Source organism: Sphaerodactylus townsendi, linkage group LG16 (assembly GCF_021028975.2).
Source record: "Sphaerodactylus townsendi isolate TG3544 linkage group LG16, MPM_Stown_v2.3, whole genome shotgun sequence".
NCBI classification, from domain to species: Eukaryota; Metazoa; Chordata; class Lepidosauria; order Squamata; family Sphaerodactylidae; genus Sphaerodactylus; species Sphaerodactylus townsendi.
In genome coordinates this window covers 3,566,502-3,586,569 of record NC_059440.1, presented here as the reverse complement: position 1 = coordinate 3,586,569, position 20,068 = coordinate 3,566,502, and the positions used below count along the sequence as shown (strand labels likewise).

Below are 20,068 nucleotides of genomic sequence, written 5' to 3'. Positions count from 1 at the left end.
AGAATCCCATTAAATCCTTAATTTGAAACTTGTGTATTCTCTCTTTATTAGTAAGCAAATGTTGGGGCAAAGCTTTTGAGATTCTGAAAGATCCCCAAATGGACTCTCCAGAGTAGATGTTCTTTATAAAGATCTGTAGAGCCCTTCAATTCAGAGTGGAGTCATAGCCTGGGCAAGAAGCAAAGGTTGTCTGATGGTTTTCTGACTGTTCCTGGTATATACATGGTAGAGCTGTTTTGCCATCTGATAAGTGTTTTTAGGTTTCTGTGGTTTGATGTGTGGTTTTAAGATTTCTATGATGTATTTCATCCATTGTTTTATGCTGTACTCCGCCCAGAGCCCTTTGGGGGTTGGCAGTACAGTAAATATAAACTATAAGTAAGTAAGTGTTGAAGTTCCCTGCTAGACCTCAAGCAGTCCCCAGTGCTGATAATTGTTACATTACAGGGATCATCCAGGTTGATTGTATGTTTCCTCCGCAGGGTGGAATGAAAGTTCCAGGGGGCTGTTTAAGGTTGGGGAAATGACATTGGGGGACAAGGGGAAGTAATATTCCTAAGACCCAATACTAGAGTTGCAAGGCCCAAACCTTCAGGGGCATTGGGGCACGGGGAGGGGGAGGATCAATCAATGTCCTGATGCTCTAGGAATCCCTCAAAGCTTTGTGGAAAATTTACAATAGAATGCCAGGATCTTTCTTGAACATCAGTGTGTCACTGTTGGGAAGCCAGAAGTGACATTAATTGACATTTCTCTCCCACACACAATTTTCCCCGCATTGCTCTATTGTGCGAGGAGCATCAGTGGGAAGGTTCCTGCCGTCAGCAGGTAAGTAGTAACCCTGATCAGGATCACTGGCTTTCACAAGAATTATTTACCCAAGATTTCTATAATCCTAACTAATTTGAACTTAAAATGTGTGTGCACTGTACTGCAAGACAGTCTCTCTGAAATCTTTTCTTACGTCCTGTGTAGACTTGCACAGCTGCCTTTGCCACCAAAGACAGGCTGCGGACACACATGGTGCGCCATGAAGGAAAAGTTTCGTGTAATATCTGTGGTAAACTTCTGAGTGCAGCATATATTACCAGCCACTTAAAGACTCATGGGCAGAGCCAAAGCATCAACTGTAATACCTGTAAACAAGGCATCAATAAAAGTAGGTGAAACATTTAATGCCATTTCATCCTTTTTTGTTGACTGAGTGTACAACATGTGTTCTGTGTTAAACTTGATTGTGCCCTTTAAACTGTGGTTTGGAAACGGGAATCATAGCGGAAAAGCCTTACAAAGCAGTCTGAAGGTTTTCACATCTTCTTGGTTCATACAAGGTATTTGAAAGCCTGCTGAACTTTCAGCGTAAGAAACAGGGCCTCGTCCAAATCCCTTTGAGGTCAGTAGATCCCCATTGATTTCAGTGGGCCTCAAATTGCTGCTTCAGTGTTCCTGGATTGCCAGAGCTGATGCCTAAACAAGTTTTTTAAAAAAGCATTAAGCCTGGTGGGGGTGTGTGTGGGGGGGGGGGATTCAGGGTAGGTCAGAGTTTTTTATATTTATTTATTTATTAGATTTTTATAGACCGCCTAATCCACAAAGGGCTCTAGGTGGTTCACAATGCCATATAAAACCCAATACATTAATTAAAACATCTAGAAACATTTGAAGTTCAGTACGCAGCATCGTATCGGTGGCACCCGGTCTTAAGGCTGGCCTTAAGGCTGGGAGGGGCTGGCAGCTAACAGCGTAAGATGAAACCAGCAGGGGTAATCTCGCACCATAGCAAGAACATAAGAACGAGCCTGCTGGATCGGACCAGAGTCTATCTAGTCCAGCACTCTGCTACTCGCAGTGGCCCACCAGGTGCCTTTGGGAGCTCACATGCAGGATGTGAAAGCAATGGCCTGCTGCACCTGGTCTGCTAAGGCATTTGCAATCTGAGATCAAGGAGGATCAAGATTGGTAGCCATAGATCGACTTCTCCTCCATAAATCTATCCAAGCCCCTTTTTAACTTTCTGGAAAGCCTTGGGAACATCTGCAAATGAGAAGACTTGGTCAATAACGGGATGGATCTTCCCTGCATCAACAAGGCTGGCTATTTCCTCCAGATAATGGACCACTTGGTGCAAAAAATGCCCACCGGTAATGGATCCCTTTACAAAGATGCTTTATAGCCTTTTTACCAATAGTCACTCCAGTCTGCAAGAGATGACAAAACCATGGCAGGGCCTCACAAGGGTGTACATGGAATGCCCAGTGGCGCTCAGCTGCGCGATACTAAACCAAAGTGCCTCTTCCAGAATGTTTATTGAAAGCTGGAATTTTCACTGGCGCTAAATGGAATGATGTGCCCTTGTTTAATTTCTTTGCCCTTTGAAAGATTTCTGAAGCCCTTACACAAGCCTTTTTCAGTATCATGGTTTTCAATGTAAATGTTGGATGTCATTGAGCAGCTATAAGTCAGTCCAGATGCATTACAGTTGCATCTTGCAGGTTTGACACAGGGTAGGGTTGGATGGCTTTTGTCAGTCTTCAGAATCCAAGCACGAGTGTGTGTGAATTGCCTGCTCCAAGTCATTTATGGGAAGTAAAGATTGTAGCTAGGGATGCTGCATGCAGATAAACATATTTGGCTCCTTGATGCTGCCTTTTGCCATCTCAAACAGACTAATAACTTCTGTGGGCCTATTTGTATGGTTGACAAAATGTACGTGACATGTTAGATAACTTTATAGACTACAAAACTTAAAGAAAGCTTGAAAGTAAGGCCCCTTCCGCACACGCAAAATAATGCGTTTTCAAACCACTTTCACAACTGTTTGCAAGTGGATTTTGCCATTCTGCACTGCTTCAAAGAGCACTGAAAGCAGTTTGAAAGTGCGTTATTGTGCATGTGCAGAATGAGCCTAAGCTTCCATATCTGCTCAGTTATTGGGAAATAGAAATCTGGTGGGATATAAATGAAGTGAATAAGTGTCTTCAGAGATCTGGGAGAGAGGTATATGCATAGCTTGTGTGCTTGCTGTAAGTTAGTTCAGAAATATACTTTCTTGGTCTTATCCTGACAAAACAAGCCAATGAGGATAGTTAAGACTGAAATAGTAGCTTGCTCAGCAGGGATTTGTCTAGACCATAAGCCAGTATCTATCGAAAGCTCTAGTGTTCTGCTACTACATATTTTTTCCCTGCCCATGTATATGCTTTTTTCTCTTTCCTATCTGTGCTCTGCTTCTCCTCACAATTTGTGGGGAAGGAGCCTCCTAGCCTTTGTGACAGTAAGAAACCTTGTGTGTGTTGACTATTATGCAGGGCTACTTCATTTGCTTTCTTCTTAATTACAGAGTTTGGCTTTTTCAAACAAGAAAATCTACACCTCCCTGCTTGTGAGTAGAAACTCCTTTCAGTTGACATTTTAATGGTGTTAGCCTGGCAATCGGACCAGAGCGCACAAATTGTTAACCTGTCATTTTAAAGAGACGAAGCAGCTCGCTTTAAATTTTTCATTGGAGCGGTGCTGAAATGAGAGGTTTCTGTTTTATCATAAATTATTCCATGTGATGTTTGCCCATCCACCTACCTCCAGTTGATCTGTTCTTCAGTGCACTGTTCATTTATAGCTAGGTTGTTGTCCTGGCTGTCTCAGTCACAGCTGTGACTTGCTGTTGAAGAAACAGCTACATTACTATATTGTCGAAGGCTTTCATGGCTGGAATCACTGGGGTGTTGGGTGGTTTCCAGGCCAGTTATAGAGGCTCCACCCAACAGGCCATTCTAGTTAAGCATTTCTCCCTCCTGAAGCATTTTCGAAATGCATCTGTGGCTGGGTCAGCTGGGCTTGATTATTAGCAATGTTAAACCTAAAACCCTAGTTTTGGGGGAAGCAGTGTAGAGTAATAACCCTGTTAAAGCTATTACAAGTCCCCCCACTGATTTTCATGCGAAGATCTAAAGCGCGATCCTTTACCTGGGAGTAAGCTCGGTTGCTGGCAACAGGGCTTGCTTCTGAGTAAACCCTCCTAGGGTCATGATTCACCCAGCTTCTGGAAGAGTTATGCACAGGTTTGCTTCCAAAGCAAAGCCACCGACTACCACCAAGCTTATTCCTGAGTAACACACACCTTGGAGTCAACCCTTTTTTCTAAACTAAAACCTCAGTATTCAGGTTAAATTGCTGTGTTGGCACTTAGCAATAAATAAGTGGGTTTGGGGTTGCAATTTGGGCACTCGGTCTCGAAAAGGTTCGCCATCACTGGACTAGAACATGGCCATACAGCCTGGAAACCACACAACACCCAGCTATATTACTTCAGCTGTTTGTGTCTGTTTTACTCTCCTTTCCTTGTTGACAAATACAAATCATGGAATTTACTGTTGGTAAAGACTGTGTACCTGCAGTAGTGGCCTGGCCAGAAAGCAGTGCCCCTGAATGCTTGTTTTGACTCTCTCACAATGGCCGTTTCCGCACGGCCAGGAGGCGCCCCCACGCCGGCAGGAGTTCTGTCGTAGCGTGACTTCTTCGAAACCGCATGCTCTTGCGAGCAGAAGCTGCGAATGGAGACGGCAGGCGGACTCTCCGCATTGCAGAGCCAGCCTCTGCCCTGCCAGCTTCACTCCGCCACGGTGTCCTCCTGCTTAAGCCGTAGCCTGTCGCTTAGCCCATACGCTGCCCTCCGGACCCCTGGAGGTGGGAGGGGACAGTGTGTGGGCGGGCTTCGCCGCACGCTTAATGCAGGAGGCTACCGACGGAGTGCGCGGGCGAAGACGAGGAGACAGCGTCTTCCAGTAGGCCTTGATTCGGCGCACCGATTTACACCGCAGGGAAAGAGCAGACTCCCTCCCCAACAAGCAACAACCCTTTAAAGGGGAGGGAAGAGGAGTCAGGTCTGCAATGAGCGACAGCTGGCCTGGAAATTGCGCTTTTGGTCGGTTGGCCCGTCCTCAAATGGGCTCAGGCGATGCAGAAACGGCCAATGTCTCAGGTGCATAGAAGTAACAGCAATCCTCTGAAATGAGAGGGTTGCTCTGCCCCTTAAAGAACACTCGAAGCAGACCAAATGCCTGAATATTAGACCTAACTCTGCAGTATTCCTCTGAATCGCAGCATACCGCCTGACCCTTAATGAGTTGTCACTGTGGGCTGTGTCTGTCCTGGAGAAGTGCAGCTGATTGCTCCACTTGTTTCCTTCTCCAGTCCCAGAACAGCTGTTGCTCTTAAACGGCTGGATTTGGAGGGGGGGGGGCTGTGAAGCAGCTAACAGCTGTTTCAGCAGCAGAGGAAACCGTTGCAACGTGATCTTTTTAGCAAATATTTCAGGCCTTTTCTGAAGTCCGTTAGAGGGTCTCTGCTTTGTCCTGCAAAATAGCCAAGACTACTATACCATTTTATCAAAGGAAGTCCTGGTAATTTCCAGTGGACCCTCTTAGGAGCAGTGGTGGCGAACCTCTGGCACGGGTGCCAGAGGTGGCACTCAAACCCTCTCTCTGGGCACGTATTGCACAGAGTTGAGGGTCATCAATGATAATAATAGTGTAATATTTGTAGGGAGATTAGTTATTGGCATTAAAACCCTAAGACCTAGTTTTCTTGGGGAAGCTAAGTGTAGGTAACCTGCTAAGTTGTTAAGTGCTGTGGTAAACCCTACTCGATTTTCATGGAGAAGAGCGAACTAGTGTGATCCCTTTACCTGAGAGTAATCGGTCGCTTGCTGGCAAATGGGGTTTTGCTTCACAGAGTAAAGCCCTCCTAGGGTTGTGGATTCACCTGTAACGGCGTTGCACACTGCATTTGCTTCAAAAGCAAAGCCACCGGGACTTCCACCAAACTTACCTCCTGAGTAGTATGTGACGCCTTTGAGCCAAGTGTACGCTTTTCTATACTATACTACTATGATGACCTCGGTTAAATTGGTTAAAATCTGCCGTAGTTGGCACCCTTTCACGATATAAATAAGTGGGTTTTGGGTTGCAGTTTGGGCATTCGGTCTCGAAAAGGTTCGCCATCACTGTCTTACAGTCTGCCAGTTGATAGGATTTTTATAAAGAGTGCTTGACCAGGCAGACTTTGGCCCCTTCCTAGAAAAGCACATCCTATATTAAAAGCGAATTCCCATGCTAGGCCTAAATGTTCAAGGGGACACCTTGAGTTATACTATTGAGGATAAGAGGTCACATTCTGGAATGCTCCATATAAAAAACCCTGTGCGTAGAAGCTAAGTGGGTCTAAGCTAGCCTGCCTTTTCAACTGCAAAGTAGGGGGGATTTTTGTAGAGAGGAACATGTCCACCTTGTCTGTAGCAGGACAGTCCAGGAAAAGGTTTTTTTTCACTCCCATGGCAACTGATTGCATCTTTAACTGTTATGAGATCCTGAGCACCTACATTATCCCTGAGCACCACCTAGCACCTACACCATGGCCAGTGGCTATGCTGGCAGGGAGCTGGTGAGAATCTTTGAATCCTTAACATCTGGAGTGCCAGATGTTAGCCACCGGGCCTACACCAGGTGTGGGAACCTGCGGCTACTCTTATGTTCAAGAGCTAATTCCCATCCAGCCCTATGGCCAATGTGGCTATGCTGGCTAGGGCAGAGGCTGATGGGAATTGTAGTCTCCTGAACGATCTGGAAAGTCAGCCAAAGGTCTCGCTACCCCTGTATGGAGCCTACCGCGATTTGCATGCTGGATGACAGGGGCCAGCTGAATGAGATATGCCGGTATCTGCCCTGTAACATTGTACGATATTCAGAGAGATTGGATTTAAGTAGCTTGCATCAGCTGGAAAAGCTAATTCATTACCTCTCAAACTTGCTTGGTGTACATTCTGCTTCCCTCCTTGCAACCCCACATGAGCCATCTATGAGGCAGTAGGAGGATGGTCTCAGGTTTGTGTGCATCCTGCTACTGCATACAGGAATATATGAATTGCTAAATGGAGATTTTATCAGAGTAATCCCTTCCCTAAACCTGTTGCCCATCATTTGCTTGGCAAGAGTGTCCTCTTGGCACAGCTAGATCAGGGGTCCCCATCATGGTGCTCGTGGGCCCCACAGTGCCTACTTACACCCTTCCTAGCACCCACCAAGTGTTTTAAAGAAAGTAAGTGGAGTCGGGTTGGAGACTTGTTCAGCAGGACCTCCGATTGGCCACTGTGGCTGGCAGCTACCACCAGTTTTGGCTTATTCTCTCTCCTCTTTCTCAGTGTGTGTTTTTAAACTACTCCCCTTTCCTCCTGCATCTCATCTTTCCCTGTTTTTTTGTCATCATCTCCTGCAACAGCCAGTTTGCGGGTGGCTCTGCTTCTTGTGGCTGCCCATTTGTGGTTCGGCTCCCCATCCTGCATCAGAACTCGAAAGGTGCTCACGGGCCCAAAAAGGTTGGAGGCCCCTGAGCTAGATGCTGTAGGGGGCCGCTGGGGGAGAATAATTCCTATTCCAGACCTTGAAAGAGAAAGGGTTCCTGCCCACCATCCTCAATAGCAGCAGATCACTAGAAGAAGAAGAGTTTGGATTTATATCCCCCCTTTCTCTCCTGTAGGAGACTCAAAGGGGCTGACAATCTCCTTGCCCTTCCCCCCCTCACAGCAAACACCCTGTGAGGTGGGTGGGGCTGAGAGAGCTCCGAGAAGCTGTGACTAGCCCAAGGTCACCCTGCTGGTGTGTGTGGGAGTGCACAGGCTAATCTGAATTCCCCAGATAAGCCTCCACAGTTCAGGCGGCAGAGCTGGGAATCAAACCCAGTTCCTCCAGATTAGATACACGAGCTCTTAACCTCCTACGCCACTGCTGCTCCTACATGACACTACATGAGTCCAGCGTGCCTTCACAACTTACCCAACCCAAAAACCGAGATTAAAGTGTGATCTTGCGCTTGCAACCTCCATTCGTTGCTTTTGAAACACTGTTCCAATACATGGAAGACTTCAGAACCTTGAAAGGATAGCGCGGGGAAAAATATTCATCTTTCCTTTAAAGCCTGCCTTTGTTGCTTTCTCAAGCTGTCCCAAGCATGGTTTAGAGGTTTCTGATAAAGAAAAACTTTGAAAACCTGTATTTTCGACTCTGTGGTCTATTTGCCCAGCTCCACATTGGGACTGTGCTTGTGTAGCCCAGCCACAGAGTGGAATAACAATCTTTTTTGCTAAGCTCTGTGATACAGGCTGCCCTTCCCCCTTCTCCTCCGGACCAAAGGTGGGACAGTTTCCTGCCCAAAGGGCCATGGGGGAAGGGGCTCATCCCTCAGTTCTTCTATTGCCGCCAGGTGAGGACAACTTGATTCAAGCTTCTGCTAATCTTCTCTAGGTTTCTTTGAACATTAGGATACTTTCTTTGACTTGCTAGTCCAGTGATGGCGAACCTTTTCGAGACCGAGTGCCCAAATTGCAACCCCAAACCTACTTATTTATCGCAAAGTGCCAACATGGCAATTTAACCTGAATACTGAGGGTTTAGTTTAGAAAAAAACGGTTGGTTCTTGAGGCGTCTATGGCGTTACTTTCGGGGAGTAAGCTTGGTGGTAGTTGGTGGCTTTGCTTTGAAGCCAAACCGCGGCAAACTCTTTGAATCGGATGAATCAACGACTTCTAGGAGTGGTTTACTCCAGAATCAAGTCCCATTGCCAGCAACCGAGCTTACTCCCAGGTAAAGGATAGTGCTTTAGTTCTTCACATGAAAATCAGTGGGGTTTAACAGTGCTTAATAGGGTTACCTGCATTGCTTCCCCAAAACTAGGTCTTAGGTTTTAATGCTAATAAATCGAGCCCAGCTGCCCAGACCAGCCTGTTTAGATATTACAGGTAGGGCGCGGGATCTTCCAATAATACATAATACCACCTGCACTTAACTCTGTTTCATGCGTGTGCCCACAGAGAGGGCTCTTGAGTGCCAATTCCTCTGGCACCCGTGCCATAGGTTCGCCACCACTGTGCTAGTCGATCTTTTTCTGTCTTCATGGAAAATGAAGAAGAGCCACAGCATTATTTTTTTAAAAAACGCCTTATTAGCGGGGCAAAGATGGCTAAAACCCGACTGAAAGCACCTCGCGTCATTGGGTGCCTTCTTTGCCTGAGAGGGAAGCAGGTTCCTGCAAACTGCAAGTTCTGTGCCTCCCTCACCATTAAGGCCCCTCAAGTGAGAGTTGCTCCACTCAGGGCTATGCATAATTGTGTGTGTGTGTGTGTGTGTAATGTATAAACTTTTATAATTTCTTCTCTTCGTGTGTCTCTTAAAATTCAATTTGATATATTTGACTGGAATAGCATGCATGAATGAAGAGAGCAACAACCAGAAGCAGCAGCAGCAGCAGCAACAACAGCAGCAGCAGCAACAGCAGCAGCAGCAGCATGTGTCAAACTGGCCTGGGAAACAGGTCGAGACCTTGAGATTGTGGGAAGAAGCTGTCAAAGCAAGGAAGAAAGGTAAGGAAATCCTGCGGGCCTCCGTATGATGACACTGGGGCCTTTTATGTGCAGGAGATTTGTAGACTGAGCTAGAAAAAACAAAGTCATACTCCTGTAGCTGTGTGATTGCAGTTCCTATAGCTCAGTGGTGGCGAACCTTTGGCACTCCAGATGTTATGGACTACAATTCCCATCAGCCCCTGCCAGCATGGCCAATTACGCTGCCAAGGGGGGGGCTGATAGGGAATTGATAGCAATCCACTAACATCTGGAGTGTATAAGGACCGCCACCTGCGGCTACGGCTATAGCTTATTAAGTCATACCATGTTTCCCCAAAAATAAGACAGGGTCTTACATTAATTTTTGCTCCAAAAGATCCTTTAGGGCTTATTTTCAGGGGATGTCTTATTTTTTCCCCATGATTTTTTTCCACACAATAATACACACTTGCATTGGACCAGATCAGCTGCACCAGGGAATCTGTAACTAGGACTTATTTTTGGAGTAGGGCTTATATTTTAAGCATCCTCCAAAAATCTCAAAAGATAATGCCAGGGCTTATTTTCGGGGAAACACGGTAGTTGCCATTATCACTTAGGCTCCTTAAACAGCTTGAACAATGATGCAATTAGTGGTGCCGGGCCAGGAAGTGCTAGTCCTACTATGGGTGAGCAAGTCGCCTCAATGCACTGCATTCCTACACCATCGCAAATTGTAATTGAGCTGCAGTCAGGTATGAAAACGGTTTTACTGCTTCAGCCTCTGCCATGCACTCGAAGACTTTTCCTTCTCTCTTTGTTATTTTGCACGGAGTGGCTTTGGATGCGTCCTGACTTGATCAAACTCCAGCTCACCAACTTTGGTTTGTGTGGAATAAATTCCAGGTTACTAAGAACATAAGAACAAGCCTGCTGGATCAGACCAGAGTCCATCTAGTCCAGCACTCTGCTACTCGCAGTGACCCACCAGGTGCCTTTGGGAGCTCACCTGCAGGAGGTGAAAGCAATGGCCTGCTGCTGCTGCTGCTCCTGAGCACCTGGTCTGCTAAGGCATTTGCAGTCTCAGATCAAGGAGGATCCAGATGGGTAGCCATAGATCCACTTCTCCATAAATCTGTCCAAGCCCCTTTTAAAGCTATCCAGGTGAGTGGGCCATCCTTACCACCTCCTGTGGTAGCATATATATTCCAAGAGCACCAATCACACGCTAAGTGCGATGAAGAAGTGTTTCCTTTTGATTAGTCCTAGTGCTCTTCCCCAGCATTTTTCAAATGGATGCCCCCCCTGGTTGTAGTGTATTGTTGTGAAAGAAGAGAGAGAAAAATGTCTCTGTATGACATTTTCTACCACCATGCCATAATTTTATAGACTTCAGTCATATCCCCCCCTCGAGACGCCTTCCTCTCCAAACTAAAAAAAGAGTCCCAAACGCTGCAGCCTCTCCTCACTTAGAAGTTCCCCAACACTTGGATGAAGTTGTGAACCAGGCTTGATCCAAGACAAGGAAGGGTTGCTGGGCTCCTCACTCCAGAGGGAGGGAAGGGAGGTGGGAGGTGGGAGAACAAGAGGGCCAAGACGCAGGCACAACAGGCTGGGAATTTAACCACTGCAGGCTGGCGAGACATCTCGGAGTGCAGCTCCCAAATCCGGCTTTAAGACCATGTTGTCCACAATTGCACTTTCCGGCGAAGAGACAGACTCTGACGGAGTCCTTCCTGCCTTTGGGGAGCTGTGACAGATTTGTGTAAAAACTGATGGTAGTGGTAGAGGTGTCCTTAGCCTTGGGTTTGCTTTCACAGTCTGTGTTTTGGTTTTGAATACATGTGCCCTCTATGACTCCTTGACCCTGTGCTATTATACCACCAGCCTCTCCACCCCTCACTTAATACACACTTGGTTTGACATCTTAACTCTTCAGTGGCCAGGGATTTCGTCTCCACTTGCCAGGGTGATGCCTAATGCTTTTGTATCCTGAAGCAGGTTAGATGTGTTTCGAAGCTCAGGGAAATGCATAACTATTTGCAAAGCAGGTGAAGTGAGTGCCACAGGTGTGGGATAATCTAAGTGGGCAGGAGTACAGCAGTTCTCATGAAGATCAGCTTATTCTGCCCCTTTACAGTTTGGGCAGCCCAGTTCAGATGGGGCAGGATCAGTCACAGCATCCAGTGCAGGGGGACTCGTGCCATCAGAGGAGGCAGAGGTGCCAGCACCCAACTGCCCCTCAGCCCTGACACGGCCAAAGCCAGAAGTCCCAGTCATTTTTATTTATTTATTTATCATATTTATATACCGCCCTCCCCCAAAGGCTCAGGCGGAGCTGTGCTGGTGTCCAAAATGGATGTGGGGGGGGGGGGGTTTCCTGGGGGCAGGGAAAGTTTTTGCTCCCCCCCTCCCTCCCCCGTGCCTATGGAAAACCCATTGGAGGCAGTGCTTCACTGCGCTGCCTTCAGCCACTGCAGTGCAATCCACGGATCTGGATTACATTGTTAGTCCAACTTCGTGCTACATGTCTGGGAGCAAAATTGCTAGAGAAAGGAGCTGCAGTCTTTGTGGCTGCGTCTGAGGCAGTGAAAATTAGTGCCTAAAATAAATACCGTGCTTCCCCGAAAATAAGACAAGGTCTTATATTTATTTTTGCTCCAAAAGATGGGTCAGGGGAGGTCTTATTTTTTTCCCCATGATTTTGCGCCCTTCACGTGACCAGATCAGGTGCGCCAGGGAATCTGTAACTAGGGCTTATTTTTAAAGTAGGGCTTATATTTCCAGCATCCTCCAAAAATCCTGAAAAATCATGCTAGGGCTTATTTTCGGGGAATCAGGGTAAGGGTAACAGGAGTTTGCCTGACTCTTGCCATAGGAATGGATGCAGAGGCTAGCCTTTCTAACTTGGGCCCCTTCCGCACATGCAAAATAATGCGTTTTCAAACCACTTTCACAACTGTTTGCAAGTGGATTTTGCCATTCCGCACAGCTTCAAAGAGCACTGAAAGCAGTTTGAAAGTGCATTATTCTGCATGTGCGGAGTGAGCGGGTGTTTCCCTTTTGACTAATATAGTTATACCCTGTTTGTTTCCGCCAGTATTGATGTACTTCACAAAAATATTTTAATAGAAGACTGACCGTCATGCCCAGTTTTTTATAAACACATGTTATTTCCCTTCAAGCTGGGGTTATATATTTGGCACACCCAAACATTCCAGAATGTTTAGATAAAATGGCATTCCTTTGCCCAAGATACTTTTTCAAGGTGGTTCTTCTCAGTGGGTTTTTTGGGGGGAGGGATTTGATTCTAACCAATAGATATCCTCTAATTGAGCCTGTCTTTTCCCAGTTCAAACCCTGCTCCCTTAGCATTCCAGCCAATAATACATTTGAACGTCTTCCTTAATTTCTGAAATAAATGGGGTTTCACTCACTGACTTGCAAGTCACATTAGACCAGGGGTCTTCAAACTATGGCCCTCCAGATGTTCATGGACTACAATTCCCATCAGCCCCTGCCAGCATGGCCAAGTGGTAGGGCTCGTGGGAATTGTAGTCTATGAACATCTGGAGGGCCATAGTTTGAAGACCCCTGCATTAGACCCACTAAGTCTCACCTGACCTCTGCTGCCTTCCCCTGTTGCTTGTGGCAGCTTCTAGCAGTTTGGCCCCCAGCTGCATGCATGTGATAGTTTTGGGGCCACTTGTGGAGAGCGTGGTGGCAGTTGTACAGACAGCCAGGAGAGGAGAGGAGAGGAAGCAGAGGTCTGCAGTGATGCCAACACAGTGCAGGAAAGGAGCTTGGTGGAAGCTAGACGTGGTGGCTCTTCCGGGTGAAAAGTGAAAAAGAACACCAGCTTTTTCACAAAAGGAGCAGCAGTGGCGTAGGAGGTTAAGAGCTCGTGTATCTAATCTGGAGGAACCGGGTTTGATTCCCCGCTCTGCCGCCTGAGCTGTGGAGGCTTCTCTGGGGAATTCAGATTCGCCTGTGCACTCCCACACACGCCAGCTGGGAGACCTTGCTGTTCTCAGCTCTCAGATGTTCAGGAACTACAATTCCCATCAGCCTCTGTCAGCATGGCCAATTGGCCATGCTGGTAAGGGCTGATGGGAATTGTAGTTCCTGAACATCTGGAGAGCCGCAGGTTCCCTACCCCTGGGCTAGTCACAGCTTCTCGGAGCTCTCTCAGCCCCACCTACCTCACAGGGTGTTTGTTGTGAGGGGGGAAGGGCAAGGAGATTGTAAGCCCCCTTGAGTCTCCTGCAGGAGATAAAGGGGGGATATAAATCCAAACTCTTCTTCCTCTTCTTCTTCTTAAAAGCAGACCTAGGCCTGAGTGGATATGGCAGGACCTTGGCGCAGCCATCTGAGCTGGGACAAGTTTCTGTGTACCGCCCAAGGATGCAGGAAAAAGGAACACTGGGGGCGGGGGGGGGGGGGGACTAGACAACTGGAGGAATACACAAGAGTTTGAGAGAAAAAAACAGTGGTGAGAAGAGAATGTAAATGCTTGGTTAGGATGAGCAGCAAGAGATGACAGCCTTGTAGTCCTTGTGGTCCTTGTGAGTTCTACAACACTTGCACAAATGAGCTTCATGAAGAAGCAGGTTGTGTTGGCATTACCTTATGAACCCTCAGGTGCAGCAAAGAATGAGGGGAGAATGATCCTGTCACTGTCCTGTCACACTGAAAATGGCTTCTTGGGACACAAAGTCTGGGTGCTGGCCCTGGTCGGCCAGGAAGCTTGGATTGAATGCCAACTTCTGTTTTTGCCCGGTTTCCCTTGCAGCTGAAAATCAGATCCTTAAGGAGAAATCATTAAGGTGCATTCGGCTGCTCCTTTTTCACTGTGATGCAGAATGCAGGTGCAGAATGGTTGGGAATGGTTTTCAAATGATTGCCCTGCACCAGGAACCTGCGCACAGGCGGCAGCTGCGCATAGCAGCTGTCAGCACCAAGGATGGCCTATGTGTCAAAGGATGGCATGGGGCTTAGCTTTGTTAGTAGAACCCATGATTTGTACCGTATGCAGGCAGTCCCAGGTTCATTCCAGTGAAAAGAGCCACATTTCCAGTGAAAAGAACCACTGCCAATCAGAGACTATGCTGAATTAGTCTGGCCAATGGGGTAACTCCATAGAAATTATCTGATTTTTGCCCCACATTTTAGTAACCGGTTCCCATTGTCTGAGAATTCTTGAGACTTGGCTTTGGATTGAAAGCTTAAAACCAGACTAGTTGAATTTATGCTTATGCACACACAAAAAAAACACACACCCTGTTTGGTTTTTACAAAGTAGGGAAAACTGTAGAAATACATCATGTAATGGCTTAATTGCAACACATTTCCTCCCACCTCCAATTTTGATTTCAGAAAGTCAACAGACTCTGAGGCCAACTTCGGTCAAGCAAGGTAGGGTCAGATATATTTCTGTAGCTTGTATGGCAATGCTGGACTCTTGACTCTTTTAATCTGCCTCTTTGAAATGTTTGCACAGAACTGTATCCCACAATGGAACAAGATGGCAGCTTCCACCTTATGGTGATATAGTTGCTTGTCATTTGCAAGGCATCCCGGAGAGTTCCTGGGTGTTCACTCTATCATTCAAGTTGTAGCTTCACCTGCAGTGGTGGCGAACCTTTGGCACTCCAGATGTTATGGACTACACTTCCCATCAGCCCCTGCCAGCATGGCCAATTGGGGCTGATGGGAATTGTAGTCCATAACATCTGGAGTGCCAAAGGTTCACCACCACGGACCTATTGTGTTGCCACTGCCTTACTGTGCAGCCATCTGTTAATGGTCCTTCTTCCCCCTTGGGCTTTTTTTTTGTCGGGGGTGGGTGGGTGGGTGGGTTGGTGATGTCATGGGCACAGCACAACCAGGGCTTTGCATGAAAAGCCGTTGGGCCTGCTGTTAAGGAAATTCCAGTTACATGGTTTGCCAGCGAAGTATGTGAATGGCTTTATTTCTGGTTTGCTTACAGTGAGACTTCTAAGAACTGCTGGTCTTTTCTTAAATACTACAACTGAACTGTTTCTAGCAGTCCTTCACACACACCCCACACCCCCCACACACTTCTTGATAACCACAATCCCATTTTTATTCTTCGGCTAGCCAGTAGGTGGTGCTGAAATATTAGAGGTAACTACCTCGTCCATGTAGCCTTTCTGTTTATTTCCCCTTCATCCCAGGGTCCCATTGCCGGTCAAACCTTTTTTTCAAATGCCAGATACTAGAGGAATCACTGGTGTGTCATATGTAACTAACATGAAAACTGTGCGGCCAGTGGCACTTAATGCGCTTAAGATCTTATTGACTGAGGTGTTGTAAACTTAACTAAATAATTCCACCTATTTGGGTTTAAATTGATTTTCAAGACTGAAATAAGCAGGTAAATAGTGAAACCACCTATGCCTATTGGTCCCTAATAATGACTTTTTAAAACCTTCACAGAATGTCAGTACAACTTTGAGAAGGCTATAGAGTACGTACCGTTCGGTATGTACACTCTCCTCTACTTCTAATGTTCCTCATGGGAGGATTTTTTTTTCTGCTGATAATACTATGCTGTTTTTATGAATAAGCGCCCCTCTTACATATTTTTTAAGCTTCCCTTTAGTTTTCCAGGAAATGTCTTGAATTCAGATGAATTGCATGATTTGAAGTTACTGTAGGATGTAAACATGATATTTAGCAGCTGTATGTCTGAGTGTATGCTGGTTTATAGAGAGTGATGCACAGAATACATAGACTTGTGTGGAGGTGATATCACTTCCCGTTTGCTGCGAATTGCCGGCAGCTAAATAGTCGGCCCTGAGACCTGCCATTGCCGGTTTGTTGAGCAGATACGTTCCCAAGTGTTTTAACTGCTCAAATGTAAAGTTGGCAAAACGGGCCTAGATTTAGAAGGGGCCGCGTGCTGCGGTGGGCAGGGACGCGATGAAGCACGGGGGGGGGGGTGAATTAGGAGCAGTGCAGGTGGGAGCAGCAAAATGCGCAGCGCGACGTCTTCTAAGGAATGCCCCACCAGAACTCTTTGACGGCTCACGCTCTTTCCTTGTGTGTGTTCTTTTTTGTTTTTTAGAAGCTGCTAACTTATGCCAAACGTCCACGGCTGCCACAACGCCTGTGACTCTTTCTACTCCTTTCAATATTACCTCCTCAGTGGCTTCTGGGACTATCACCAACCCAGTCACAGTGGCTGCAGCAATGAACATGCGAAGCCCGGTCAATGTGTCGAGCGCAGTTAACATCTCCAGCCCGATGAGCTTAGGCCACCCAGTCACCATAACCAGTCCGTTGTCCATGGCCTCTCCGTTAACGCTCACCACACCTGTAACTGCGCCGGTGAACATAGCACATCCAGTCACTATCACCTCGCCCATGAACCTGCCGACGCCAATGACGCTAGCTGGTCCGTTAAACATAGCGATGCGGCCAGTGGAGAGCATGCCTTTCCTCCCCCAGGCGTTGCCAACTTCTCCTCCCTGGTAAAACAAGCAAACACACCAACCCTCCTAGCAGTATTAAAAAAAAGGAATGAAAAGCAAATCCTTACCAGCAATTTTTTTTTTGAATTTTGGTTTTTGTTTTGTTTTTAGTTAATGAGAACGGAACCAGATTAATCCATCTGGGGCAAAAAAAAAGTGCACCAGTTTAAAATAGTGCATCCTTGTTTGGTCGGTCGTTACTCTAATACTGGGCCACTTCGTTTCTTTCCAGGTGTCAGTTGGAGCTGAAATAAGAGCAGGTGAGAGTTGAACCCAGCGCATCAGGGGAGGGGAACACCGGGTTCATGTTAGACTTTGGACATTGCAGATGTAGAAATAGTTTAAGCTGAACACTAGAAGTCTGAAAATAAAGTCCTCTGCAAGCATGCTGCAGGGTGGGAGAATGGTCAACTTAAATTTGCCAGCTCTGTATCCCTCCAGGCCTAAAAGTAGCATCGTAGTGTTTTTCTTTTAAAAGTTAACGCATTACATGGTCCTATTTTTTTTTTAATGCATTTGAATAATTATGCATTTTACCTTTGGGAATATGACGACTTCAGGGCCGAATTCCCTATGGGAAAAGTGGTACCAGCTCTGATATGCAAAGCATACGGTAACTTAACATGCTAACTTCAACGTGTAACAATGGGGATTGTGACCTGATATTCGGAGATGTAAATAACACTCACCGTATTACCCGAAGAGAATATAGCAGCATAGTCAGCGTATTGAGGAAAGAAAAAACTGTTCAACGTTTGGCAAGGAGCAGCTGTGAGTGATGGAAGAGGAGTCGAAATTGACATGACCACGGACCGAACCCACCGGGGACTCTTTTAAAGAGCCAGTAGCAGGCTTTGAAACCAATGGGGGAAAATGGTATTACGCTGGAAGACTTTGAAGGCGCCCGGGGTATGATGCGCGTATGCCCTGATTCTCTCAATCAGAACCTGCCGGCGTTGTGATGGAGAGCAGGTGTCGTTCACTCGGAGCTTTTTGTCTTATATTATAAAAATCGTATACAGTTTTTATTCTAACCACTAATTAGTTAGGATGCCCCTTCAGGACAAGCCAAGAAAGAGCATCTTATTGTTTGTGTTTTCTTTTAAAAAACCCTTTCTTCCCTCTTTAATCAAGTGTTGTGCAGATCTCCAACTTTGTAAATATTTGCCAGAAACCATCATTTTTACTTTTTAGTTTTTTGTTGTGTTAACACCTAGTTATCAATGGAAGGGGTAGGGGGCTTCCCGTTGACCTATCCAGTGCAGGAGAGATTTCCCCTCCCTAACCCCCTAAATGGTCACACTTTAAAAGAAATCCTATACAACTCTTGTTTCTTTCATTTTTTTTTAAAAAAAATATCTGTACATAAAGTAGGAAATGTAGAGATGCAGTTATTTTTTAGACTATCATGTCGGTCACTTTTTTTAAAAAAAGAAAAGGATCAGACCCTATAACCAAGACTGACTTAAGAATTAATCAGAAGGTAGAAGCTATCAGGCCAAGGGTATGACAAGGCAGTGGCGATCAGTATTTTGATTCTAACGGGATGCCAGCTTGCCTGAGCGGGTCAAAGTCCACTGTTCGTGTTTATACCCATTGTGTCCATGTAAAAAATATATCATATTCTATACTTTTTAAGGCCAACGTCTGGAGTTGGGAGACGGCTGCCCAGTTCGTTACGTGAAACGGTTCTAGGGGGCTCAGACTACATCATAAAATGTGGGGGGGAGAAATAATAGAACTTAGTGTAAAAATAATTTTATAAATGAACTTTTTGTACCTTAGGACATCAAATTGTACAACTTTTGTATATATAAACGCTTAGGAGCTTTCTGTGTAGCAGAAAGAGAACACATTCCTACACTTTTAATGTATATGTTTGTTATAATGTCATGTAAACATATGCCCCATGTTTGTGCCTTTTAATTAGTTTGTCTGAATAAACAAATGTAGAGACCTTGTAGTGATGCTTTTGTTATCTGCAGTAACCATCCTGGTTTGTTTGGAGGGGGTTTTGATATAAAAAAATTGTGTGTGTGGTTAAAAAAAATGTTGCTGAAAGTAATTTGGGCGGGGAGGTTCTAATGTCCAGACTTGCCGTAGCAGATACACAACAAGGCTTGGTGGGGCAGTCATCGGGAGGTGAGGCAGCACCTTCTGCCTGAGCCAGTGTGAAAGCATCACCGCGGTAAAGAAGCTTTCCCGTTCCCCAACTCATTTCTTTGACCTAGATTTTCTGCTTGAAAAGGAAGGAGAGGTTTCGGGGCATGAAAAGAAGGCCCTCAATTGGCTCTAGCGTTAAGATGGAATACAGGAAATGTTATGTACGCTTAATTAGGTGAGATCATGCTAGAGTCACCCACGGTTATTGGGAGAGAAATTCAGCGGCAGAGTGTGCGTGTGCTCGCGTGACCTCTAAGGCATAACAGTATATAGACAAGAGGGGCATTGGGAAGGATGTCGTTATTCTGTGCTTTCCGGGTGGCTTATAAACTTAAGTCTGAACTTGGGCTTCGAGTGCGGATAAACATGTCTACACAATAAGGCCAGGTTACAGGAAAGGGGGATGCTTGCATAAAAATCGGATGTCCCCCAATGGAGAAGCTCAGCAAAGAAGGTGGGGGAAGAAGGCAGAGATGAGAGGAAATCAGCTAAGGGAGGATGGAATTATTTCTCTCTTCCCCCCACCCCAGTTTTCTTGTCTCTCTTTAGTGTCAGTCAGCTGAGATTACCCATGGAACAGTGGTTCTGTATCTGCGGAGACTGGCTAGACATGCAGGAAATTTTATTTTGTTTGAAAAGGAGCCCACCCAATAAAATAATCTGGAGGGTTTGGAAAGCATCGGTGGGGGAGAGAGCTCCATGCTGCTCTGAGCTTGCCTAGAGTGACATGGAGTCGTCCCCCCAGCTCCCAAGTCTGAGTCGGCTTGAGAAATTTAGCATGGGGAGGGGCGGTGAGATTACAAACGTTGAATGTTATTCAGCTTTTTCAGCGCCAGATATATTTGGCTTTTCTGAATACGCCGGAATAAATTAGTAAATGACCTCCCCCACCCCAGAAAAAATCCCAAATCACCAATCCTACTGTCAATGCCAGGTGTGGAGTGGAGTTCTCTGAGAATTACAACTGATTTCCAGACTACAGAGGTCAGTTCACCTGGAGGTGTAAGGCTGGACACACTCAGACAAAGTCGACTTTGAA

General features: G+C 46.2%; 1 protein-coding gene across 7 annotated transcripts in view; it reads left to right on the top strand.

Moving 5' to 3' along the window:
• VEZF1 (vascular endothelial zinc finger 1) overlaps positions 1–18,822 on the top strand; it is a 34,974-nt gene extending 16,152 nt beyond the window's left edge. For 2 of the 7 annotated variants that reach the window (XM_048518735.1, XM_048518736.1), the window contains exons 4-9: positions 976–1,159; positions 3,341–3,382; positions 9,251–9,409; positions 14,747–14,785; positions 15,830–15,874; positions 16,461–18,822. In XM_048518735.1, coding sequence (XP_048374692.1) covers positions 976–1,159; positions 3,341–3,382; positions 9,251–9,409; positions 14,747–14,785; positions 15,830–15,874; positions 16,461–16,870 — 879 coding nt within the window. In that variant the 3' untranslated portion in view covers positions 16,871–18,822. The remainder of the gene's footprint in view (positions 1–975; positions 1,160–3,340; positions 3,383–9,250; positions 9,410–14,746; positions 14,786–15,829; positions 15,875–16,460) is intronic. The other 5 variants (XM_048518738.1, XM_048518741.1, XM_048518740.1 and 2 more) reach the window with 3 other exon arrangements.
• The last annotated feature ends 1,246 nt before the right edge of the window (positions 18,823–20,068 follow it).